This window comes from Physeter macrocephalus, chromosome 1 (genome assembly GCF_002837175.3).
Source record: "Physeter macrocephalus isolate SW-GA chromosome 1, ASM283717v5, whole genome shotgun sequence".
NCBI lineage: Eukaryota > Metazoa > Chordata > Mammalia > Artiodactyla > Physeteridae > Physeter > Physeter macrocephalus.
The window spans coordinates 34,440,181-34,464,196 of NC_041214.2; the positions used below are offsets into that span (position 1 = coordinate 34,440,181).

At 41.1% G+C, this 24,016-nt stretch overlaps 1 protein-coding gene across 5 annotated transcripts; it reads right to left on the reverse strand.

The window, feature by feature from the left end:
* Window positions 1-6,286: 6,286 nt before the first annotated feature.
* CDV3 (CDV3 homolog) lies at window positions 6,287-23,184 on the reverse strand. Of its 5 annotated transcripts, none has more exons than XM_024131846.3 (6): window positions 22,523-23,184; window positions 21,719-21,795; window positions 11,308-11,453; window positions 9,861-10,020; window positions 8,618-8,667; window positions 6,287-8,209 (listed from the first exon to the last, which is right to left on the reverse strand). In XM_024131846.3, the coding sequence occupies exons 1-6, from the start codon at window positions 22,760-22,762 to the stop codon at window positions 8,193-8,195; spliced, it is 690 nt and encodes a 229-aa protein (XP_023987614.1). In that variant the 5' UTR covers window positions 22,763-23,184; the 3' UTR covers window positions 6,287-8,192. The 5 variants fall into 5 exon arrangements, with proteins under 5 accessions (XP_023987614.1, XP_028345522.1, XP_028345528.1 ...); XM_028489721.2 differs by having other exon boundaries at window positions 6,287-8,489; XM_028489727.2 differs by lacking the exon at window positions 8,618-8,667 and having other exon boundaries at window positions 6,287-8,489.
* Between the last annotated feature and the right edge of the window lie 832 nt (window positions 23,185-24,016).

The window sequence follows — 24,016 nt, forward strand, 5'->3', positions numbered from 1 at the left end:
CTGGCAAGTGCCATTTTGGAATCCTCCTTCTAGATTATTAGCACCGGGACCCCACCCTACCCACTAGTTTGTCGGCACCAGTCCTGGGGCCCCCCCAAGCCAAGCAGCTATCTGCATGGGGACACAGCTTTACCCATCAGGAGGCCAACAGCAGCTGTGGGCCTACCTGAGGCCCCCAGGGTCCCTGACCTAGCCTCTCATAACATAGAACCCAGAAGCTGGCCCCACCCACCAGTGGGCCCCCCAAAGCCCATAAGCCAGCCATGTCAGGACCTGGCCCTGACCACCAGTGGGCTGATACCAGCTCCAGAACCCTGGGCCCCTGCAGTCAGAGACCCCAGGACCCAGCTCCACCCTTTAGTGGGGGTTTAGTGAGACCAGCACTAGCCCTGGACCTGGTCTCACTCACCAGTGTTGGACACCAGCTCCGAGACACCTTGGGCCCCTCAGCCAGCAGCCAAGGGTCTGGCCTCACATACCAGTGGGCCAGCACTAGCCCTGGGCCCTGGCCCCATCCATCGGCAGTCTAACACCAGCTCTGGGACACCTGGGCCTGCAAGCAACGATCCCAGGACTCGGCTTTCTCACCAGCAAGCTGGCACCAGCCCTAGAAACCACCCCCCGCCCCACCTCCCGAAGCCAGCTGCTCATGAATCAGCCCTGCCCACCAGTGGCTGGTGGCCTGTGCACTAAGCAGGTCCTTGTGACCAACTGGACCAGGGGCCAGTCATGACTACAAGCATGCCCATGGCAGTCTGCTCCACCACAACAGAAAAGCCCAGAAGTTCACAGACAGGGCAACCCTAGAGAATATAGGTCTGGTGACCAGATGGCAGTGTGCTGCTGGGACACACAGGACATCTCCTACATAAGGCCACTTCTCCAAGATCAGGAAACATAACAGACCTACCTAATATATAGAAATAAAAACAGCAAATTAGTCAAAAAGAGGAAATAGAGGAATATGTTCCAAACAAGGAAAAAGAGGAAGAGCTAAATGAAGTGGAGATAAACAATCTACCCAGTAAAGTGTTCAAGGTAATAATAATAAAGATGCTCAATGAACTCAGAAGAATGGATGAACACAGTGAGAAGTTTAACAAAGAGTTAGAAAATATAAAGAAGACTCAAAAAGGTCTGAAGAATACAGTAACTGAAAAAAAAATACACTAGATGGAATCAACAGGAGATGAGATGATGATACAGAGGAACAGATCAGCAAACTGGAAGTCAGAGTAGTGGAAATCACCCAAGCTGAACAGAAGAAAGAAAAAAAAAAAGTGAAGACAGTTTAAGAGACCTCTGGGACAACATCAAGTGTATCAACATTCGCATGATAGAGGTCCCAGGAGAATAAAGAGGTAAAGAACATATTTGAAGATAAGAGTTCAGCACCACTAAACTGGTTCTACAAGAAATGTTAAAGGGACTTCTCTAAGTGGAAAAGAAAAGACCACAACTAGAAATGTGAAAATTACTAAAGAAAAATCTCATTGGTAAAGGCAAATATAGTCAAGGTAGTAGATCAACCACTTATGAAGCTACTAGGAATGTTATATGAAAAAGTAGTAAAATCACCTATATCCACAAGTAGTTAAGGGATACATAAAACAAAAAAAATGTAAAATATGGTGTCAAAAACATTAAACATGGGGGAGTAAAAATGCAGGGTTAAAATGTGTTCAAACTTGAGATCATCAACTTAAAGTAATCACATATATATATATATAGATTGTTATGTATAAACCTCACAGCAACCACAAACCAAAAATCTATAATAGATACACACACGAGAGGAAGCCAAATATAACACCAAAGAGAATTATCAAATCACAAGGGAAGAGAACAAAAAAAGGAACCCAAAAGAACTACAAAAACAACCAGAAAACAAGACCCAAATTTATGTGCTGCCTATAAGAGATTCACTTTAGATCTAAAGACACACAGAGACTGAAAGTGAGGGGATGGGAAAAGGTATTCCATATGAATGGAAATGAATAGAAAGCCAGGGCAGAAATACTTATATCAGACGAAACAGACTTTAAAATGAAGACTGTAACAAGAGTCAAAGAAAGACATTACATAATGATCAAGGGATCAATCCAAGAAGGTATAATAATTGTAAATATAACAACTGTAAATCCAAGAAGACATAACAATTGTAAATGTAACAATTGTAAATATACATGCACCCAACATAGGAGCACCTCAATACATATGGCAAATTTTAACAGACATAAAGGGAGAAATTGACAGTTAACACAATAGTAGGGGACTTTAAATAACACCCTCCTCTCCTTACATCAATGGACAGATCATCCAGACAGAAAATCAACAAACACTGGCCTTAAATGACACATTAGATCAGATGGACTTAACAGATGCATCTTTTCCAACCATAATGCCATGAGACTAGAAATTAATTACAAGAAAAAAAACAACTGCAAAAAGTACAAACACATGGAGGCTTAACAATATGCTACTGAACAACCAATAGGTCACTGAAAAAACCAAAGAGGAAATAAAAAGAAACCGGGAGACAAATGAAAACACAATGATCCAAAATCCATGGGACACAGCAAAAGCCATTCTAAGAGGAAAGTTTATAGTAATACAAACCTCAGAAAACAAGAAAAATATCAAACAACCTTACACCTAAAGGAAGTAGAAAAAGAACAAACAAAACCCAAAGTAGAAGGAAAGAAATAATAAAGATCAGAGCAGAAATAAATGAAACAGAGACTAAAAATACAATAGAAATAAATCACTGAAACAGCTGATTCTTTGAAAAGATAAACAAAATTGATAAACTTTTAGCCAGATACATCAAGGAAAGGAGAAGGCCCAAGTAAGTAAAAATCAGCAATGAAAACAGAGAAGTTACAACCAATGCCACAGAAATATAAGATCGTGAGAATACTATGAACATTTATATGCCAATAAACTGGAAAACTTAGAAGAAATGGATACATTCCTAGGAATGTGCAATCTCCCAAGACTGATTTAGGAAGGAGAAAACATGAACAGACTAACAGCAATGGGAATTGAATCAGTAATAAAAACAAAAAAACAAAACAAAGAAAAAAAACCAAAAACTTCCAACAAAAGTCCAATACCAGACAGCTTTACAGCTGATTCTACCAAACATTTAGAGTTAACACCTACCCTTCTCAAACTCCAAAAAACTGCAGAGGAAGAAACACTTCCAAATTCATTCTACAAGGCCACCATCACCCTGATACCCAAACCAAAGATATTAAGAAAATAAGAAAATTACAGGCCAAAATCATTGATAAACACAGATGCAAACATCCTCAAGAAAATATTAGCAAATCAAATTCAACAATACATTAAAAGGATCATACACCATGATAAAGTGGGATTTAACCCAGGGATGCAAGGATGATTCATTATCCCCAAATTGATCAATGTGATACACCATATTACCTGAAGAATAAAAATCATGATCATCTCAATAGATGCAGAAAAGCTTTTGACAAAATTCAAAATCCATTTATGATAAAAATTCTCAACAAAGGGACTTCCCTGGTAGTCCAGTGGGTAAGACTCTGTGCTCCCAATGCTGGTGGGCCCGGGTTTGATCCTCGGTCAGGGAACTAGATCCCGCATGCATGCCATAACTAAGACTTGGAGCTGTCAAAATAAATACAAAAATATTTTTAAAAAAATTATCGACAAAGGGGGTACAGAAGGGAACATACCTCAGTATAATAAAAGCCATGTGTGACAAGCCTACAAGTAACATCATATGGTAAAAAGCTGAAAGCATTCCCTCTAAGATCAGGAACAAAACAAGGATGTCCACTCTCACCACTTTTATTCAACATAGTATTGTAAGTCCTAGCCACAGCACTCAAACAAGAAAAAAAATAAGAGGAATTCAAATTTCAAAGGATGAAGTAATGCTGTCACTGTCTGCAGATGACATACTATATACAGAAAATCCTAAAGATGCCACCAAAAAACTACTAGAACTTATCAATGAATTCAGTAAAGTTGCAGGATACAAAATTAATATACAGAAATCTCTTGCATTTCTATACACTAACAACGATCAGAAAGAGAAATTCCATTTACAGTTGCATGAAAAAGAATACCAGGAATAAATCTAACTAAGAAGGTAAAAGACCTGTATTCACTGATGAAAGAAACTGATGACACTAACAAATTTAAAGATGTACTGTGCTCATGGATTGAAGAATATTGTTAAAATGACCATACTCCCCAAGGCAATCTACAGATTCAATGCAATCCCTATCAAAATCCAATGCTATTTTTCACAGAACTAGAATAATTCTAAAATTTGTATGGAAACACCAAAGACCCCAAAAAGCCAAAACAATCTTGAGAAAGAACAAAGCTAGAGGTAACATGATCCCTGATTTCAAAGTATATTACAAAGGTATAGTAATCAAAACAGAATGGTACTGGCATAAAAACACACATAGATCAATGGAACAGAATAGAGAGCCCAGAAACAAACCCACACTTTTATCATCAATTAATCTATGATATACAACAGAAAAGACAGCATCTTCAATAAATGATTTGGTAAACTGGACAGCTACATGCAAAATAAACTGGACTACTTTCTCACACCATATACAAAAATAAACTCAAAATGGATTAAAGACTTAAATGTAACACCTGAAACCATAAAGTTTCTAGAAGAAAAAACACAGGCAGGATGCTCTTTACCGTTGGTCTCATTTTTTTTTATGTGTGTGTATACATTGATGTCTTTTCAGGTGAAAGAAACAAAAAAAATAAACAAATGGGACTACATAAACCTAAAAAGCTTTTGTTTTTGCACAGTGAAGGAAACTACCAACAAAATAAAAAGGCCACCTACTGAATGGGAGAAGATATTTGCAAAGGATGTATCAGATAAGTGGTTAATATCCAAATATAAAAAGAACTCATACAGGGATGTCACTGGTAGTCCAGTGGTTAAGACTCCACACTTCCACTAAAGGGGGCATGGGTTCGATCCCTGGTCAGGGAACTAAGATCCTGCATGCCACGTGGCATAGCCAAAAAAAAAAATTTAAAAATGGACAGAGGAACTGAAGGACCTGAGAAGACATTTTCCCACAGAAGTCATACAGATAGATGCTCAATATCACTATCACCAGGGAATTGCAAACCAAAACCACAGAATCACCTCCCACCTGTCAGAATGGCTATTATCAAAAAGACAACAAAAACCAAGAGTTCTCAAGCATGTGGAGAAAGAAGAACCCTCATGCACTATTTGTGGGAATGTAAATTGTTGCAGCCACTATGGAAAACAGTATGCAGGCGCCTCAAAAAATTAAAAATAGATCTACCATATGACCCAGCAATACCACTCCTGGGTATTTAACCAAGGGAAGTAAAATCACTATTTTGAAAAGACATTTACATCTCTATGTTCAATGCAGCATTATTTACAACAGCCAAGATATGGAAGCAACCTAATGAAGAAAATGTGTTACATAGATACAATGAAATAACAGCCATAAAAGAGAATGAAAATTTGCCATTAGCAACATGGATGGACCTGGAGGGTATTGTGCTTAGTGAAATAGTTCAGACAAAGAGTGATTTCACTTATATGTGGAATTTATAAAACAAAAACAAACATAACAGAAACAGTCAGATACTGACAACACATGCCAGAGGGGAGGGGTGTGTGTGGGGATGGGTGAAATAGATGAGGAACATTAAGAGGTACATACTTCCAGTTACAAAATAAATGAGTTGTAGGTATGAAAAAAATACATATACTTACATCCCAAAAGGAACAGTTCAGTTAAAAATACACTTGTATTTGATTTCTGATATTAAAAAAAAATTTACACTCCAAGCAAAAATGACTGAAAATATACTTCCTCTAGTTTAGAAATTTAGGGACTATAATCCAGACTAAATCCTGAAATTTAAAATGGCTCTCATTTGAGAAATTCATAAGCTTCTCAGAGGACAAGCCCTGAAATCTTTAGTTTACATAGTAGAGACTGTAGATTTCCCTACCATGGTCTAAGATAACACAATTTAATATAGCAATGAAGACAAGAGTACATTTCAATGTTTCTCTCTGGAAAAGAATATTCATCACAGGTTCACAGCCAATTTCTTTCCAGGTCTGGTTTTAACATTAAGAGTACACTCGAGATGACATTAACAGCCTCCCAGAGCAAAGGAGGAATGTCATCAATTCTCCATTTTCAAAGATAGAGAATCAGTTACCAGTTGAGAGTAAAAACCACCAGACTCCAAAATCTACATATTTACTTTTTATTGAATTTGTTAATGTTACAGAGTTTTTGCACTGCCAAACCATGCCTGAGAATTCAAAGAAAGAAATGGTACAATGGACAGCCTCATCCACCCATACAGCATATTAAAACTTGATTCATGTGCATTTTGATAATTTCACAATCTTTTAAAAAGTTATAACAAGGGTTGGAATTTTTAAATCTCCTGCAGGTCTTCAGATTTCCATGCCATTAAGTAACATTTCCACATATTCATCTCAGTTTATTCCTCAATAACATAACCCCCAACAAAATTTTGCTGGAAAAAAATGCATACTTTTTAGGGGAAATATGTGGCTCAAGGTCCAAGAGGTTATTTGTTAAAAGATTTTTGGTTCTCAAATGAAGTCTTCAGATTAACCAAGAATCCTTTGTTTCTCACTCATCCAACCTCTCCTTGGCTGGCTCAGCTACTCACCCAAGTACACCAGAACGTAGGCATCCTGCCTGCCACTTCAAATAATGCCAACATTATTGCCCAGATATGGTTCGCATCTGACAGCAGATGACTCTGTAACACTCCTAGGAGTGCGATTCCTGCACTGACACTTATCAAGACTGAACTCCTAGAGGAAAATGCTCCCACATCAGGATAGTTTTACTCACCCATTTGCTTCACTCTTGCCAGTAGCAAGTCTGCAACTCCTACATTTGGCAAAGGGATTTTATTATAGAGAAACCCAGACTCTGCATCAAGTGGTCACATGCCACTTTGAAATATTTCTATTGAACTGAAGATACAAAACTAGGAAATTACCGACTATCTCAATAGATGGAAAGACTTTTCAGTAATCCTGGGTAGCGTCCTGATGTCCTTTTCCAGGACTAAAAATTACTGGATAGTTTAAGCTGTAATCATTAAAAACAGAAGTGCTACATCACCTGTCTTTCGCCCCTGACTCTCCAAATGAACAACGTAAAAAGACACACCAGGAGGTTGATGACAGAGCTAGGCTGGGACAATCACTGCGTCTAATACCTTAAACGTTCGGGCACAAGTGCATCTGGAATTCTTGTCAGAGATCATGCAAGATCCATGAAACTTCAGTGGGTTTTAGGTTGAGGTTTTGCTTTCACTGCTTTGAATTTATAAGGACACATCTGTGACTCCCTTGGCCTGAGCAGAAAATATACTCTTTTCACCAGTTTACTATACAACTTAGACCTGATTAGAGGAAGCTTTAACAGCACCTGAAGTAGAGCCCCCTGTATCTACTGCCCTTTACATCAAAGGCCATCTGGTTCTGCTCTAGGGACTGGCAAATTCATGAGACGTTTCACAATTCCAATGCATATTTCAGGTTACTTAGCCAAGCAATATGCTCTGTCAAAGAACTATTCCAAGTCAAAGCAAAAAAAAAAAAAAAAAAAAAAGAAAAAGAAAAAGAAAGAAAAAAAAAGCCGTAATATGGAACACAGAAAAAGCACTACCCAAATACAAAATTACTAAAAAAATAAGATTATTCCCCCCCCCCACCCCTTTTCCCACTTGGTGACCCGAGTTTGGTTGAATTTAATTTGTGGTTACCTCAGAATACAACTCAAAGTTTAAATTATAAATCACAGCCCTACACAGATTATCTGAACACATCAGCTCTTTTGAGAGCGGCATATTCCAGGAAGTCTAATACCCACTACAGAGTGTTCCTTATGAATGGGGCACAGGACAGGTTAATTAAGGTCACTTAAATCTTCATCTTTTACAGCAGATCAGAACCCAGATGGCTGACTTTCTGCAGGATTTCTGATAGGAATCCAGTAGAGCTGGTTTCAAGTTTCACATCGACACTTAAAAGCTGTAACCTTCTTATCCAGAAGTTGTGATCCACATGAAGTCCACAATGAGTGCAGCAAATCTGAGGTAGTCAACCCTTACGAAGGCTCAGTATCTGAACATAAAAAGATTTTGAAATGACCACTGGCTGCAGTTTTTGATTTTTTTGTATTTGCAGAGTAACTCTGAAAGAACACTGCTGAATCTAGTTCACACATTTATATAACAATGAAAACCCCCCTAAATCCAATACACATAAAGAGCAGTTGTGATACTTTAAACTTCCATAGTGCAATAGGGCCGGTCCCGTATACCGAGTGGTCTGCATCAGTTGTAGATCCAGCAGAGATCAGATGATGATGGCTGTCCGTGGTGGTTAGCTGTGGTCTAGTTACCTTAGAAGGGTTAGCAAACACCATTCCTTAATTGTACTGTGTGTGGCTGCTTTTCTGATTCTCAAGCACAGCATACTGGTTGTCTAGCTGAAGTTTAAGGGCCTGGTTTTTTGAAACCTCATCCCTACCTCTAGTTTTGTGTCTTACTACTTCAAAGCTCTTCTCCATTTCTTTATCCCTAAGGGAAAAGAAATGTAATCAGTAAATATTTCTTCTTCACTAGGTTGTTTTGAAAATATCCTTCCTTGAATTTAAAAAAAAGCCACCCCTTAGAAGAATCTTGAGGAAGGGACAGGAGGGGGAAATTGGTATATAAATCCTTACCAAAACCATTTTTAAGGCTTCAATTGAACAGAAAATTTAGAATACTGTACTGAAGCTCTAGGGTCCTATTTTCTGTGGTAGCAAATCTACTGAATACTATTAACTGAAAACCTATTTTGGGACCAACTTCAAGACAACTGGAAAGTTAAAAAGCTGTCTAATGACATGGTGATTCCTTCTAAGACTCACTGTTACTCTTAGCAAATAATAGACAATACACATCTCTTTCTTTATGCATAAAGTAAGAACAATTTCCTCATTCAAGTGAAGTTCTACTCATTATTCAAAGAACTCTCCACCCATCTACTTTATGGGAGTGGGTCAGATAAAGATGAGGGTGGTGAATCACTGCCTCTCGTGGAGGACAGAGCACAGGCACAAGTCAAGTGGAGGTTTAAATTCAAGCCAGGTGTGCTCTCAAAGAGGCAAAAACGCTGGGATTTTTAAATTTAAAAGCCACCCTGAAAAATTTCCATCTGATGTCATTTACATTTCTTCCCATTTTATTTACTTTATAAAAAAATTCATGTCCCTAAATAAGATGTGGATGTGCCATATGTGGTCATTTAACTCCAGGTAGCATTCATTTTAAGTACCTGCTGAAATAAGATTATTTTTAATATTAGATTTATAAATGCCAGCATCTTTCATCTACTCACATCAACTGGGAATATAATGAAATATTGCTGACTTTTCTAGTTTCTATATTACAAGGGAACACAGAAGCAGCAATAATGTACTTAATATTTATTAAGAATTCTCACTAGATGAGACTTGTCATAGTTACAGAATGACATAAACTAGGGACAAGGGAAACTTGCAGACAAAGTTTGTCTTTGGTGCTCTTTCCCCTCGCCCCCCCAACCCCCGGGTCCTTCACCCCTTCTCCCCCCAGTCTTGGGCATATAAGTCCCACCTTAATTCTCAGTTGCCTCTCAGCTGCAGCTTGGGCTTTACTGCAACACCCCAGGTGGGTTTTCAAATCCCAAATACCCCACTCCCTGGCCAAAGGATAAGGCTCCAAAACACAATATTGAGAATACTTACTTCCGGCTTTCTACATGCTTGGCAGTGGACTGCAGGGATGGGAACTGTGTATCACTGTAGATTTCTGGTGGTCCTTGGGGTGCTTTCCTTGTTGTGGTCAACCTGGCCCCAGGAGGCCTATACACGCCACTAGTCATTGTCGGTTCTGGGGTTTCTGTAACTAACATTTCAAAACAGTTTAGAGAAACTATTCAAGTGCTTGGCGTTTTTAATAAGCTACTCCTGAATTCCTGATCATTTTAACAGTTACGGAAAAAAACATACTTACATTAAGGGTCTCTGAACAACAGAAGGAAAGTTATCTGAGGAAATGTCCGAAAGCAAATGCCTATTTTTCTAGGGTAAAAGTAGTCTTCCAATTTCTCGTCCATGTACAATTTTAATTATCTATGTAAATGAGTTTTATTAAGTCAACTTATTGGAAGTGGGAAAGGAATCTGCTGGTCCTGGGAGACAGGCCTCATCAGGGACTGCCTTTCAAAGTATGACCACTTTTACATCATCAATGAATTTTTTATTTTCTAGTAAAACAGGAGAAAAAAATTAAGCAGCCCAAAGTCTTGTACCATGACCAAGATTTTGGGGACACAGCCTTCCAGCTTTTCTTACATACCATTCGCCACCCCCATCCTAAACATGAATTCAGTGTTTTACACATGTTTTCTAGTTATCAAAAGCTTCCTTTCAAATGAACATCTCTACATCATTTATTAGCTCAAGTGTAATGCAGCTAGAAAGAAACATGCAAAAACTATGCATGGTAGTAATCTGTGATCTTTGGACAGTAACATTTGGGGTGATTTGTTATTCTTTATATTATTCTGTATAAAATGGGTATACATTAGAGCATTATTTCTCAACATTTTTTCATTATTGCCTTCCTAAAAGAGCCTTTTTAGACAACTTTCTCCTAAACAGTACTGTCCCCATGCCCCAAGCAAAAAATGTTAATACCACAGATACACTGTACATATGTTTACATACTCTGGCCCTCTGATGGGCCACAAACCACTGTAAGATCTAAGATTTCTTTACCATTCCCACTCTCCCCCGAGCCAAGAAGCACTTTTCATCCTCTCGGGAGTGATAAAATCCACCCTTCTGAGAATTCATTCTTCAGACGGAGTAAAATGGGGAATGGAAAAAAAAAAGACACAGGTACCCAATATTCCTTAGTCAGCCGTCAAACACTGAAAAAAAAAAAAAGCTTAAACATGTAAATCTGGCAAGCTATAGGACTGCAGTAAGATTTAAGCAGCCTACAGCCTTAACTTCCAAATTTCTTTATTGAGGATTTGAAAGTCTTTAGATTAGACACAAATCTCTCTCCTAGGAATGGAAAGAAGACCCTACTCACCCAGTGCAAGCATGCATTTAGTTGAAAGCTGACTGCATATAAAATTATACACAAATAGACATCTTTATGAAAATAAAATATGAAGATTACCAACTACTGGAGCAGGAGGTGCTTGTACTGGAGCTGTTTTATTCCAGGGACCTGAAGATTTTTCTACACCACCACCACCTCCTCCGCCTTCTTCCCAGTTATCACCTGGATCTTCTCTTTTTTCATTTTCATCTTCTTCCTTTTCACTATTGGAAAATAAACAAGTGAATTAAATTACAGAAACACCAGGAAAACTGTCAGTCCAAATCCTTAATTCTATCAATAATGATCTGTGATTCTGGAGAAGGTACTTAACCTCTTCAAGCCCAAATGCCTCACTTGTTTTTTTAAAAAAAAAAAGAGGAAGAATTAGGGGATTTTATCTATTTTATGCATTAGGACTTCATGTAAAAGGATTCATTGCTGGAAAAAGGTTCAGAAAACCTCTCTGACAGTCTCCATTTCCCTTTTTGCGAACTCCATACACTCAAGAACATCTAGAAATATTTAATGTACTGACATGCCAGGCTTTTAATAATCTGTGTTGATTATTTATAGCAGCCCCTACTGAGGTTGGGAAGAGAGGTCAATCTAATCTGAAATGTAGAGAAAAGGGCAACTTGAAAGATTAAAAGTACAATTACTTGATTTTTTTTCTAGGACCAAAGTGTACAAACAGGCACTTATGGTAAGCATATTTTTAGTGATCAAATGAATGTGTTTTAAAAGTTGTATAATTTCATTTGCTAATCCTTTAGTACATGTAAAAAAATACTCTCAAAATTAATTCACATTCCAACAGAGGAAAACAAGTTAGCATTCAGTATTTACATCAGTGCTTCATACTTTATTAGTGTCAGTCTCTACTGTCTAGACATAGGAAATATATAGAACTGGTCCCTAACATCAGAGATGTGTCACCCATTTAAAGAAGAGAATACAAGAACTCAGTCTTTGGCTTACTAGTGATTATAAATGCAAAATATATCCTCAGTGGTGACATACCACTAAGACTGACTGAACTGTTCTATTTAATGCCTATTTTTAATTTTTTATTTTTAAGATTTGATGTGGACCATTTTTAATGTCTTTACTGAATCTGTTACAATATTGCTTCTGTTTTATGTTTTCTTGGTTTTTTGGCCACAAGGCATGTGGTATCTTAGCTCCCCGACCAGGGATTGAACCCACACCCCCTGCATTGGAAGGCGAATTCTTAACCACTGGGCTGCCAGGCAAGTCCTTATTTCTTTATTCTTGAATTGACTTGAGTCAGAAGTCTGTGATCTCTGCAAGGTATCTTTGATTATTTCTCCTTGTGTTGGATTACTTATTACTATTTTATGTAAGCCTGAATTTGCTAAATTATCAAGTACATATATCTTGCCTCTCTCTATACCACTGGCTTGACAGCACAAAGATAACTGCCAAATCAAACTTCCTTTTTGCAACTCTTTGCCCTTGCAGATGATGCACCTGGCACAGACCACCAACCTTCTCCCTGGATTACTTTCCATGACAGTGGTGGTGTTTCCTAGGTCTTCAGCTTATCAATCTGTGATCAATCTAACTGTCCTTTCCTCTATTAAAAAAACATGCTGTGGGACTTCCCTGGTGGAGCAGTGGTTAAGAATCCGCCTGCCAATGCAGGGGACACAGGTTCGAGCCCTGGTCCAGGAAGATCCCACATGCCGTGGAGGAACTAAGCCCATGTGCCACAACTACTGAGCCTGTGCTCTAGAGCCCGTGTGCCATAACTACTGAAGCCCACGCACTGCAACTACTGAGCCCATGTGCCTCAACTACTGAAGCCCCCATGCTCTAGGGCTTACGTGCTGCGACTACTGAACCTGCATACTGCAACTACTGAAGCCCATGTGCCTAGAGCCCATGCTCAACGAGAAGCCAATGCAATGAGAAGCCTGTGCACCGCAACAAAGAGAAAAACCATGCGCAGCTGTGAAGACCCAATGCAACAAAAAGAAAAAAAAGAAAATGCTACATGCTGCTGCCTAAAGCTCTGTCCCTGGCCTTCCAGTCTTTCAGACATTTTCTCCTTTTGATATCTGATCCATGACAATGGCCATAACAATGTATATATGACTCCCACCCTGACTGTGACCTTGGGAACATCAGGGCATATCCTGGTTTCTGCAAAATGACATCTAAGGGTGCTTTCTTTCCATGTCTATTAAAGTAAGTTCTGGCTATATAACAAATTTCTTGAATAGCTAATGGTCTTCTTTAAAGACACTCAGATAATAGTACCATCACATATTGCCCACCAACCAGAGATGATTCCAGAATTTAGAGGCCTACGGTGGCAAGAGAAAGCGGACAAGGGAACAAACTTACCTTCAATCTGCATTTAGAGCAGGATTTTACTAAAGACTATAGTTTGAGAGGAAAAAAGCATGGGGAGTATGGGTAAGCCAGCCTTCAGTCTTCCTTTTTGCTAACACATAATAGAATCCCATGGAGCCATTTAAAATGATGTTAGGCTTACACTAACATGGAAGTAATAATCATGTCACAAACCACAATGTATCAATACTAAAAATCTATGTACCTAATATAGGTAGAAAGACAACTAGAATGATTTCTTGGGTAAATGTTAAAAAGTGGGTGCTAGAATGCATGACTTTATTTTCTTCATGGAGCGAGCAGATTTTAAAGCCAAACTGCCTGGTTCAATACACCCAGGCTCTGCCATTTACTAGCCAGGAAGACTAAGTATGGCATCTAACTTCTGTATGCCTCAGTGTCCTCGTGTAAAAAGGGGGTAACAGCCCCATTATGAAGACTGATTAACAGACATAAAGCACTGAGAACAGTGCCTGGCACATGGTAAGTGCTGTAAGCATTTGGTATTACATGCTTTTTATTTATTTATTCATTATTTTTTTAACATCTTTATTGGAGTATAATTGCTTTACAATGGTGTGTTAGTTTCTGCTTTATAACAAAGTGAATCATATATCCCCATATCCCCTCCCTCTTGCCTCCCTCCCACCCTCCCTATCCCACCCCTCTAGGTGGTCACAAAGCACCGAGCTGATCTCCCTGTGCTATGCGGCTGCTTCCCACTAGCTAGCTATTTTACATTTGGTAGTGTATATATGTCCATGCCACTCTCTCACTTCGTCCCAGCTTACCCTTACCCCTCCCCATGTTCTCAAGTCCATTCTCTACGTCTATGTCTTTATTCTTGTCCTGCCCCTAGGGTCTTCAGAACCATATTTTTTCTTTTTTTTTTTTAGATTCCATATATATGTGTTAGCATACAGTATTTATTTTTCTCTTTCTGACTTACTTCACTTTGTATGACAGATTCTAGGTCCATCTACCTCACTACAAATAACTCAATTTCGTTTCTTTTTATGGCTGAGTAATATTCCATTGTATATATGTGCCACATCTTTATCCATTCACTTGTCAATGCACACTTAGGTTGCTTCCATGTCCTGGATACTGTAAATAGAGCTGCAATGAACATTGTGGTACATGACTCTTTTTGAATTATGGTTTTCTCAGGGTATATGCACAGTAGTGGGATTGCTGGGTTGTACAGTAGTTCTATTTTTAGTTTTTTAAGGAACCTCCATACTGTTCTCCATAGTGGCTGTATTAATTCCCACCAATAGTGCAAGAGGGTTCCCTTTTCTCCACACCCTCTCCAGCATTTTAATATTTGAGTTTTCATATAAGCACCACATATACCACCTTTATAATAAGAAAAAACATAGTTTTCATTAAAAAAAAAAAAGCAACATGAAAACATGTTTTTTTAAAATGGACACTAAGCGGTATGACCTTGCTTCCTAAAGCTTTTAAGTAGAATGATCAGGTAAGAGTATGAAAGTCATAATTTATCCAGGAGTCTAACAGTGGTATCCAAATGTCAAAATAGTCCCAAAAGAAGTTTTTTAAAAAAGTTACCCACCTCTGAAGCCACACCTATGTAATTACACTAAAATGTCATTTGCTTGGTCCATGAGTAAAAGCACAGGTGTTACTCACCTAGCTATAATTGACTACGTAGTTAGCAATGTGGCAGCAACCCAATCCATGCCAGACAGGGTGATAAGATCCCCACAAAGATTTAAGTGACTTCATGGCACTTTTACACTCTTATATCCCCAAACTGTGATAGCTTTCATTTGGTCAGTTACATTTAGAAATAGTTAATTTCAACAATGCACTGAATTATTAAAATAGTTTTTCCCTTAAATTATTTTAATATTTAAACTCCAGAATTATCAGCTTGCAATAAACTGAAAACCAAAAAAATTTTAACACTGATTATCCCTAAGCAGAAGGGATTATGAATAATTCTTGCATATTTCTTTATGCTGTTATACTCTTCATATGTTCTAAAGAACAAAAACATTGTTTTCCTAATCTGCAAAAAAAATTTTGAAGAGAAACTCCAATTTGGTCTGATAGAATGCTGACAGTCTCAAAGAAAAGAAGATTCCTTTACTGTCTAATGTTCATCACCTTTTCACCCTCAGAGACAAGTGAAGAAACGAATTTTAAAAATCACAAACCTAGGGGCTTCCCAGGTAGCGCAGTGGTTGAGAGTCCGCCTGCTAATGCAGGGGACAGGGGTTCAAGCCCTGGTCTGGGAGGATCCCACATGCCGCGGAGCAACTAGGCCCGCGAGCCACAACTACTGAGCCTGCGCGTCTGGAGCCTGTGCTCCGCAACAAGAGAGGCCACGATAGTGAGAGGCCCGCGCACCACGATGAAGAGTGGCCCCCGCTTGCCACAGCTAGAGAAAGCCCTCGCGCAGAAACAAAGACCCAACACAGCCAAAATAAATTAATTAATAAAAAAAAAAATCACAAATCTAAATACCTCTAGATTACAAACTGTTACTAGAAAATAAGAGTGATCTGTTTTAGAGGGATTGTATGTTGATAATAGGCACAAGACAACTTAGTATTTTGCTTCATAAGATTCTGAAATATCAGCTAAACTAAACATTGGAAATTGTCTAGTCAAGACACTTCATCCAACAGAGGGAAATAAGGCCCAGAGATGCTAAGAGCCTTGCCAAAGTGCTATAGTAACAATGGCAGGACAGAAATAATTTAAATAGCCTACTACTCTTTCATATTTACATATTCCAGAAAATGTCAAACCTCCAAATGCCAAAGAACAAAAAACATGTTGCAGAGAATTATTTCCACAGAAGACAACTAGGCTAAAATTTGGCATTTGACCCAAATATAATATACAACGTCTCATCAGCTAAATTTGATGTTTTAAAAACTACAATGCTAAAAAAATAAATAAGTAGGGCTACCCTGGTGGCGCACTGGTTGAGAGTCCACCTGGCCAATGCAGGGGACACAGGTTTGTGCCCCGGTCTGGGAAGATCCCACATGCTGTGGAGCGGCTAGGCCCGTGAGCCATGGCCGCTGAGCCTGAGCTCTGCAACGGGAGAGGCCACAACAGTGAGAGGCCCACGTAACCGCAAAAATAAATAAATAAATAAATAAGTAAGTAAATAAGTAAATAAAATAAAAATAAAAACTACAATGCTACTGTAAATTCATTATCACAATCCAAAGTATACTGTCTTAAATATGCATTAGTCTGTAAGGCACTATTTTGGGGTAGGGGGAATGATAATGCTACAAAAAGGAATATTTACTGAGCATCTACTATGCCAGGCAGTGTTGTACCTGTTTTACAAAGTTAAAAATCGAAGTAACACTAAGGCAGGGAGAAGACGCATTGTACATATGAGGAGACTGATATTCAGATACTTAAGTACCTTCACCAGGGCTACAATGTAGCAGAGCCAAGTCAGTGGGACTCCAGAGCCCATATTCTTTCAGGTTGCCTATTACTTCATTTCACTCTTTATAGCTCTAAAATATGAAACAAAAATTTTCCCTATTTTGAGATTTGAGAAATTCACTTTTTTAGTAAGACTGATCAGGGATGACACATTCTACAGCAGTGTGTTTATAAAGAACAGAACATTCTTACCTCCTTATCTCAAGGGACATTACAGGAGAATTTATGTATCATAACTCCCCCTTCCCCAAAAGCAGCTAAAACAAAATCCAGACTTGACTGCACTTTTGCCGGAGTGCTGGGCAGCTCTACTGATTTGACCCTATTATCCAACCACTGTTACAACAGTAAACCAGGGGGATAGAAATGGCCTGATGAGCCATGGCTGGCAGCTTAAAATGTCACTGTATTTCATCCAAGGACTCTTGACCTGTTCATGGTAGACCTAAGCGTCTCTCCTGGACTCCACGGCCCCTACACATCACTGAAATGATCTACTAGTGTTCAGTAGACCATGAGTTATTTTTTTACAACTCCAAGACCCAGCAGTAGACGACCAATATCCAGGACACAGCAGTCCCACAAATATTTGCTACAATGAAACTAGCTTGGATGCTGGAATAATTTCTTCTCTTCAAAGGACAACTTAACCAGCTCTACCTAATGGGTTTAGAAGTCTAGATTTCTTAAGATTCTTAGAAAACCACTGGGCTCCAAGGACTCAATTTTTTATTGAAACATGACAAATGCTCACCATTTAGTAATAAGTAGTAAATGAAATCTTTCTTCCTCAAATCCATTTTAAAGAGGGGAAAGGCCTATAGGTCCTGCTATCAACCAATAATCTAAGCTCAAGCGCTAGGCCCCTTCTTTTATCACCATCTCAATGGCTTGCCTCTCAGAACTTGTCTGTAAACAATAATGTGATCTTGAAAAAGATTTATTAACTTAGACACAAAACTTGACACATGACCTCAGAATACTCTTGGTAGTTAAATCTTGAGCTAATGGGTAAATGTGACCTAGGACGTTAATACAGTATGCTTGCTGCTGCTGAAAACTTTCCCCCTTTCAATTGCACACTCACCTTCAACAAACGTCCAGCATGCTAACTTACTACGAGGACTAGTGCCAAGAACTTTTAAGACTGTATGCAGCTAACTAAAGAGAAAGTTAAGTGTGGCAAAAATGATTTTTAGCTCTCCGGCAAGAGTATAAGGGTACATATTCTACTATTCTTGCAACTTTTCTGAGGTTTGCAATTTTTCAACACAATAAGTTGGGAGAAAAAAATTAAGACTATAGACGGAGAATTTCAAGATATTTTTAAGTCAACTTCAAAGTTTCATTTTCCCTTGTTTCATATTGAAATAGCAAGGCTGTCTCTCTCATGGATAGAAAAGGTAACAAACTAAAGGCATAATCAACCCCCTCTAATTCCAGAGAAGAGAGAGATCTCATCTCTCTCCCCTTCTAAGGGCTTCTGCCCAAAAGGTAAGACCAAGTCATAAAAGACAATCATTCAAGATCTCCAGCAACTCTGAGAAGGATTTTTCTTTGTATGGTTATACTAATGCCAACCTGAACATGTCATGTTCTCCTATTAAGTCCATAGTGAACTGACTCACCAGAGTAGGACTTTAGTCATGATAATATTATGTGCCTCCACTACCCCTTCTCCTCAAATATTGGTATTATAAAGCAGATGCCTCATGGTTAAATAGCAGAGAAATTCCCAAGAGTAGGACATTCTAATTTACCCACTAAATACAGAGGTTGATTAACATTAACCAAGTGTATATATTATGAACATCCTGTTCAAAATCCTCACAAAAATCCTGAGTAGTCATCTCAATTTTGCAGATAACATTCACAAGTAAAGTAACTCGCCCAAGGTCACACATAAGCAACAGCGCTAAAATGCAAGCCCAGGTTTGTCTTTCCCTAAAGTCCATGTTTTTGCCACATTATCAACTATATCCTACTTGTGGGAGTAACCTACTTCCCATTCTATTGAACCAATGTGTCTTTCCTTGTAGACTCCCACTCCTACTGAGTTTCAATGTCAAGAACATTTAATACAAAGTTTATAAAGGTATTCAGTACATGGTTGACCCTTGAACAACAGGGGTGTTAACATGCCTCATCTGCGGTTCCTCCGTATCGGTAGATTCAACCAACCGCAGGTCGTGTATTACAGCATTTACTATTGAAAAATATCTGCATATAAGTGGACCCATGCAGTTCAAACCCATGTTGTTCCAGGGTCAGCTGTATAAAGTGAAAGATTAACCCTCTGATGGCTTCTCACTCTCAAGCCTTTCCTGGAAGCCGTTAGATTCCCCTCTGTTGATTTATGAAGACAATGGAGATAGACCCCAGACTCCATAGTGACCGAGAATCCACAAAAGCAGCTTCCTGAAGAAGGTATGTTTCTCAATGTTAGCAGGTAAGAGAAAGATCTCTGGATAGCCACTTAGGGGCAATGACTAGATGCTAAATAATGAAAAATGCAGTATAAAAAAGCTGGTCTACTTCAGGTCAAGCAGACCTTAAGGCTCATACTAGCTGAGATTTACTTATGCCCCTGGCAAAGGTGAAGGATAAGTGATTTAAGAAATGTTTCACCACCTCGGGAGTAGCTAAAAATGAAGAATAACCCTGAATGGATATGGGATATATATTCAATGACAAAAATAGGTGCAGTTTAAATATCCTCATGAACTTCTAGCATTCAATGAACTTGAAACCTTTCCCTCAGAAAGGGCTGCTATTGCTCAGTAAGTTTGAGTCTTCGAGAACATGCAGTCTAGGGCCTGCAGTCAGGAAAGGCAGAGCAAGAGCCTTATCCTACAACAGAACACAGGAACCAAACACACAGGCAGCTCCACAATCACAAATGGCTGTTAATAACTCCACATCCCTACCTCCCCATTTTTAAAAGTCAAGCCCCAGGGGAAAGAAAACGGATATTTTCTAAACTATGTCTCTTCAAAAACATCTAACATTGGGACTTCCCTGGTGGCGCAGTGGTTAAGAATCCTCCTGCCAATGCAGGGGACATGGGTTTGATCCCTGGTCCGGGAAGATCCCACATGCCGCAGAGCACCCAAGCCCGTGCACCGTGCACTCTAGGGCCCACATGCCACAACTACTGAGCCTGTGTGCTGCAACTGCTGAAGCCCGTGTGCCTAGAGCCCATGCTCTGCAACAAGAGAAGTCACAGCAATGAGAAGCCCGTGCACTGCAACGAAGAGTAGCCCTTGCTCGCGGCAACCAGAGAAAGCCCGTGCGCAGCAACAAAGACCCAACACAACCAAAAAAAGAAAAAAGAGAAAACAAAAACAAAAAACATCTAACACACGAAGGAAGCCAAGAAGTGGCTGGGAATAAACCTCCAGTCTAAACATCTCTACTTCACACCACCACAGAAGGTATTTCAAATGTAGGGAAGCTGCATTTCCTAAAAGTTTCCCACTATAAATCAGGTTTCACTTTGCTTAAGCTCACACAGTGACATGAAAGAACATAGGACATGAATGCCTAGTTGTGGTAAGTATCCAACAAATGTCATAAAAGTTAGCCCTGTTTTTTTAATAAGTTATTTAACACCATAAATGTTACCATCTAGAGAGGTCAAAAGACATTATCTTGTTAAGGAAAAGTATTTCCTCCACTGTGCCAGGCAGTCACGGGCATATATAAATCACAGACTTCAAACTGGGAGGCAGTGCATCGGGTTCACTTCTTTTTTTGGCTGTGCTGTGTGGCGTGCGGGACTTTAGCTCCCCGACCAGGGATGGACCCCAGGCCCCTGGTAGTGAGAGTGCTGAGTCCTAACCACTGGACTGCCAGGGAATTCCCAGGGATCACTTATTTCTTGAAACTGAGAATAAAGGGTTTTTAATCTAAACCAATGGATTTTCTACTTCATGAGACCCTCAAAAACATGACATTTATTTACATGAATCTAAAGTTCATGTGACTACCATAGACTGGACTTGATAAAATACATTAATTTCAAATCCTCTAAGCCAACCAATCCAATTTTCAGAAATTACTGTTTTCTTGAACTTTAAAAATGTACTTAGACTATGATTCCATTTCTATACATTTCTAGGAAAATTAATCTAGTGTTAGGTTAGTGGTTATTTGAGGGGTGAAAACAGTGACTACGAGGGAGTAATGTTCAGTTTCTTGACCTCAGTGCTAATTACACAAGTTGGTTTCACTGTGTGAATAAGTAAAATCTGTTATTTCCCTCTAACTATGCTTCAATTACGAATACATATATAACTTGTCTGTCAAGAGAGGATCTGAAAACCACCCCTGTTATTTTTTGAAACAAAAAAAACTAAGTTCGACCCACCAATATTAAAAGTAAAAATTCTGAAACCACAAAATCCATTTTCGCTGTCTCAAAAAGGCCTAACCAAGATTTGAAGCAGGCAAGCTCTCACAGGATTTTAGAGCTGGCAGCTAATTTGATCAGCATATAGAAGGGCTGCCATCAGAGGAATAGGCACGATCCATTAATTAGAGTCCTAATAAGCATATTTAAAGCACAAGAGTACTGTGATGCTGTTTTGGGGCTAAAAAACCCCAAACATACAGTATCTATCCCTTGGGTTATCTAAGCACATCTGTAACCAGACCATACCTTATTTGCATTGCTTGAACTCTCAGGCCGCTGTAATCAACCTCTCTTTGCTCAAATTCTTTCCACTCATCTTCATCCTGTAAAACAGGTACCACTTAGTCAATTAAAGCTATTTGTAAAAACACAACTAAGACAACTATCAGACTATGAAAATGGGATCAAGCGGCTGGAACCTAAAGTGTGGACTCGTTTTCTGGCCAAAGCCCTTGCTCAATCCCAAGGCCAACTAGGTTGGAGGACAAACGTGAGTAAACTTTACTTCCACCGCGTTCCTTCATGAGACCTGTTACTTTAAAAGCAACCAGGAAACGCCAGATGAAATCAACAGGAAGCCCACAACTAAACGTCTAGCTCAATCTTGCCATGAGACTTTTCTTTTACGGGCTTCGAGACCAAGTCGTGCCAGTTAGAGCTGCCACAAATGTGATTGTTCGAAAATTCAGCTCAGACTACTAGTCTGAAATCAGAACGCTAAATTACTCAGAGTAGACGTCATTCGATAGATGCACTTCCGACCCGGGCCGATTTCCCGGGAGGGTGCCGCCGCCGGCCTGCGTCCTCGCCCGAGCCAAGCGACGCGGGTCGGGAGCGGGGTGTCGGGGGTCCAGCGGGGAGCGCGAGGCGGCCCGCCGTGGGAAGCCCGCATCACGTGGCAGTCTCCGCGCCCATCAGCCCGCCAGCCCGGCCCCGGCCGCCCCTCCCGGCCGTTTCCCCGGGCAGGCAAGGAGGCAGGCGGGCGGGGGCGGGCACATGGGCGCAAGCGCGCGGCCCAGGCCCCGACTCCCAGTCTCCCTGGCCCCTCACCTTTGTCACAACCTTGGTGGCGGCCCCGGGGCCCGTGGCCCCCGCGCCCGCGGTCCCGCCTTCGCCCGGCCGGGTCCCCGCGCCCGCCCCACCGCCCGCCGCGCCCGCGGCTCCGCTGCTCCCGCCGGCGCCGCCCGCCGAACCCGCGGCGCTCCCCGCCCGGTTGCTCCGCTCCTTCTTCTTCTTCTTGTCTCTCTTGGCGAAGAAGTTGTCCAGGCTCCGCTCCTCCATCTCAGCCATGGTCGCGGCCTCCTCGGCCCGGATGGGTGGGGCCGGAGGCGGGCTCTGCCCGCGGGGCTCCGAGCTCGGGGTCGAGGCCGGCTCGGCGCTCAAGCTCCCGGGCGCAGCGACGCCTCAGCCCCGCGGGGTCGCCGAGGCGTTCGCGGCGGGGCGAGCGGCTCCCCCCGCGTGCTGGCGAATGGTGGTACGGCCCTCCTCGGGGCTCGCGTGCCGCTGCCGCCGCCCCGCCCGCCCGGGCTGCAGCGACAGCGGTGCAGGAGCCCGCCCGCTCCGCAGCCGGAGGGCAAAGGGAAGGTGCGGGCCAGGGGTTCCAGCGAGAGTGCTAGGCTAGCGGCGGCGCGCGAGGGAGGAGGACGCGCGCACGCAGGCCCAGAGAGGAGGGGAAGGGGATTGGGGAGGGGAGGGAGGGGGAGGAGGGCGGGCGGGCCACCAGAAGACAGAGGCAGCACCCGCGCCTGCGTACTTAGCTCCGCCCGCCAGTGTGGGAGAGTGGAGGGGAGGGCGGCGGGAGGAGACGGAGGCGGGGCTGGCAAAGGAGCCAATCAGATGCCAGAACGAAGTGCTTAGGAGACAATCCCTGTCTTGGACGGGGCGGGGCCATGGCTTGGGGGCGGGGAGAGGCTATATGCTAAATAAGTGACGTGCCTGATGACTCTTGCCTCCCGATTGGTCGAAGGTTTAGTCTTGGGGGCGGGCATTTAGAGGGCTGGCTGGTGACTTGGCTAAAGCGGGCCGGTCGAAGGGGCGGGTCGGTCCCGTCTGGGCGCATGCGTAGGATGCACGTGTGTCTGCTCGTCCGGGGCTAGCTGGGGCCTTGTAGTCTTTTGAACTTTAGCTAGACGGAAAGGCCCTGTGTTAAGCTAGCTGTTTTAAAGATGGTACCATCCGCTCTGCTGGCCTCTGTACTTTCACCCTCTCTGGTCTGGCAACTATTCATTTTCATCGTAGGGGATGATTGTTATGAAAGTGAGGAGCAGTGGCCTTGAAGTTTAGTTCTCATTAACTAAAAGATCTTAGTAAGCCAGTAGGTAGTTAAAAGGAGATTGGTTTTATCTATACTCCACCCTCTACTAGATATTGATATATCTACCAAGGTCAAGCTAAATAAATCTGACCCTCAAGCTCCTGATCTGTAAAATGGAGATGTTAGCTCTTGCAAGATACTTGTGGAAATAGTACCTTTTTTTTTTTTTTTTTTTTTTTGCGGGACGCGGGCCTCTCACTGTTGGGGCCTCTCCCGTTGCGGAGCACAGG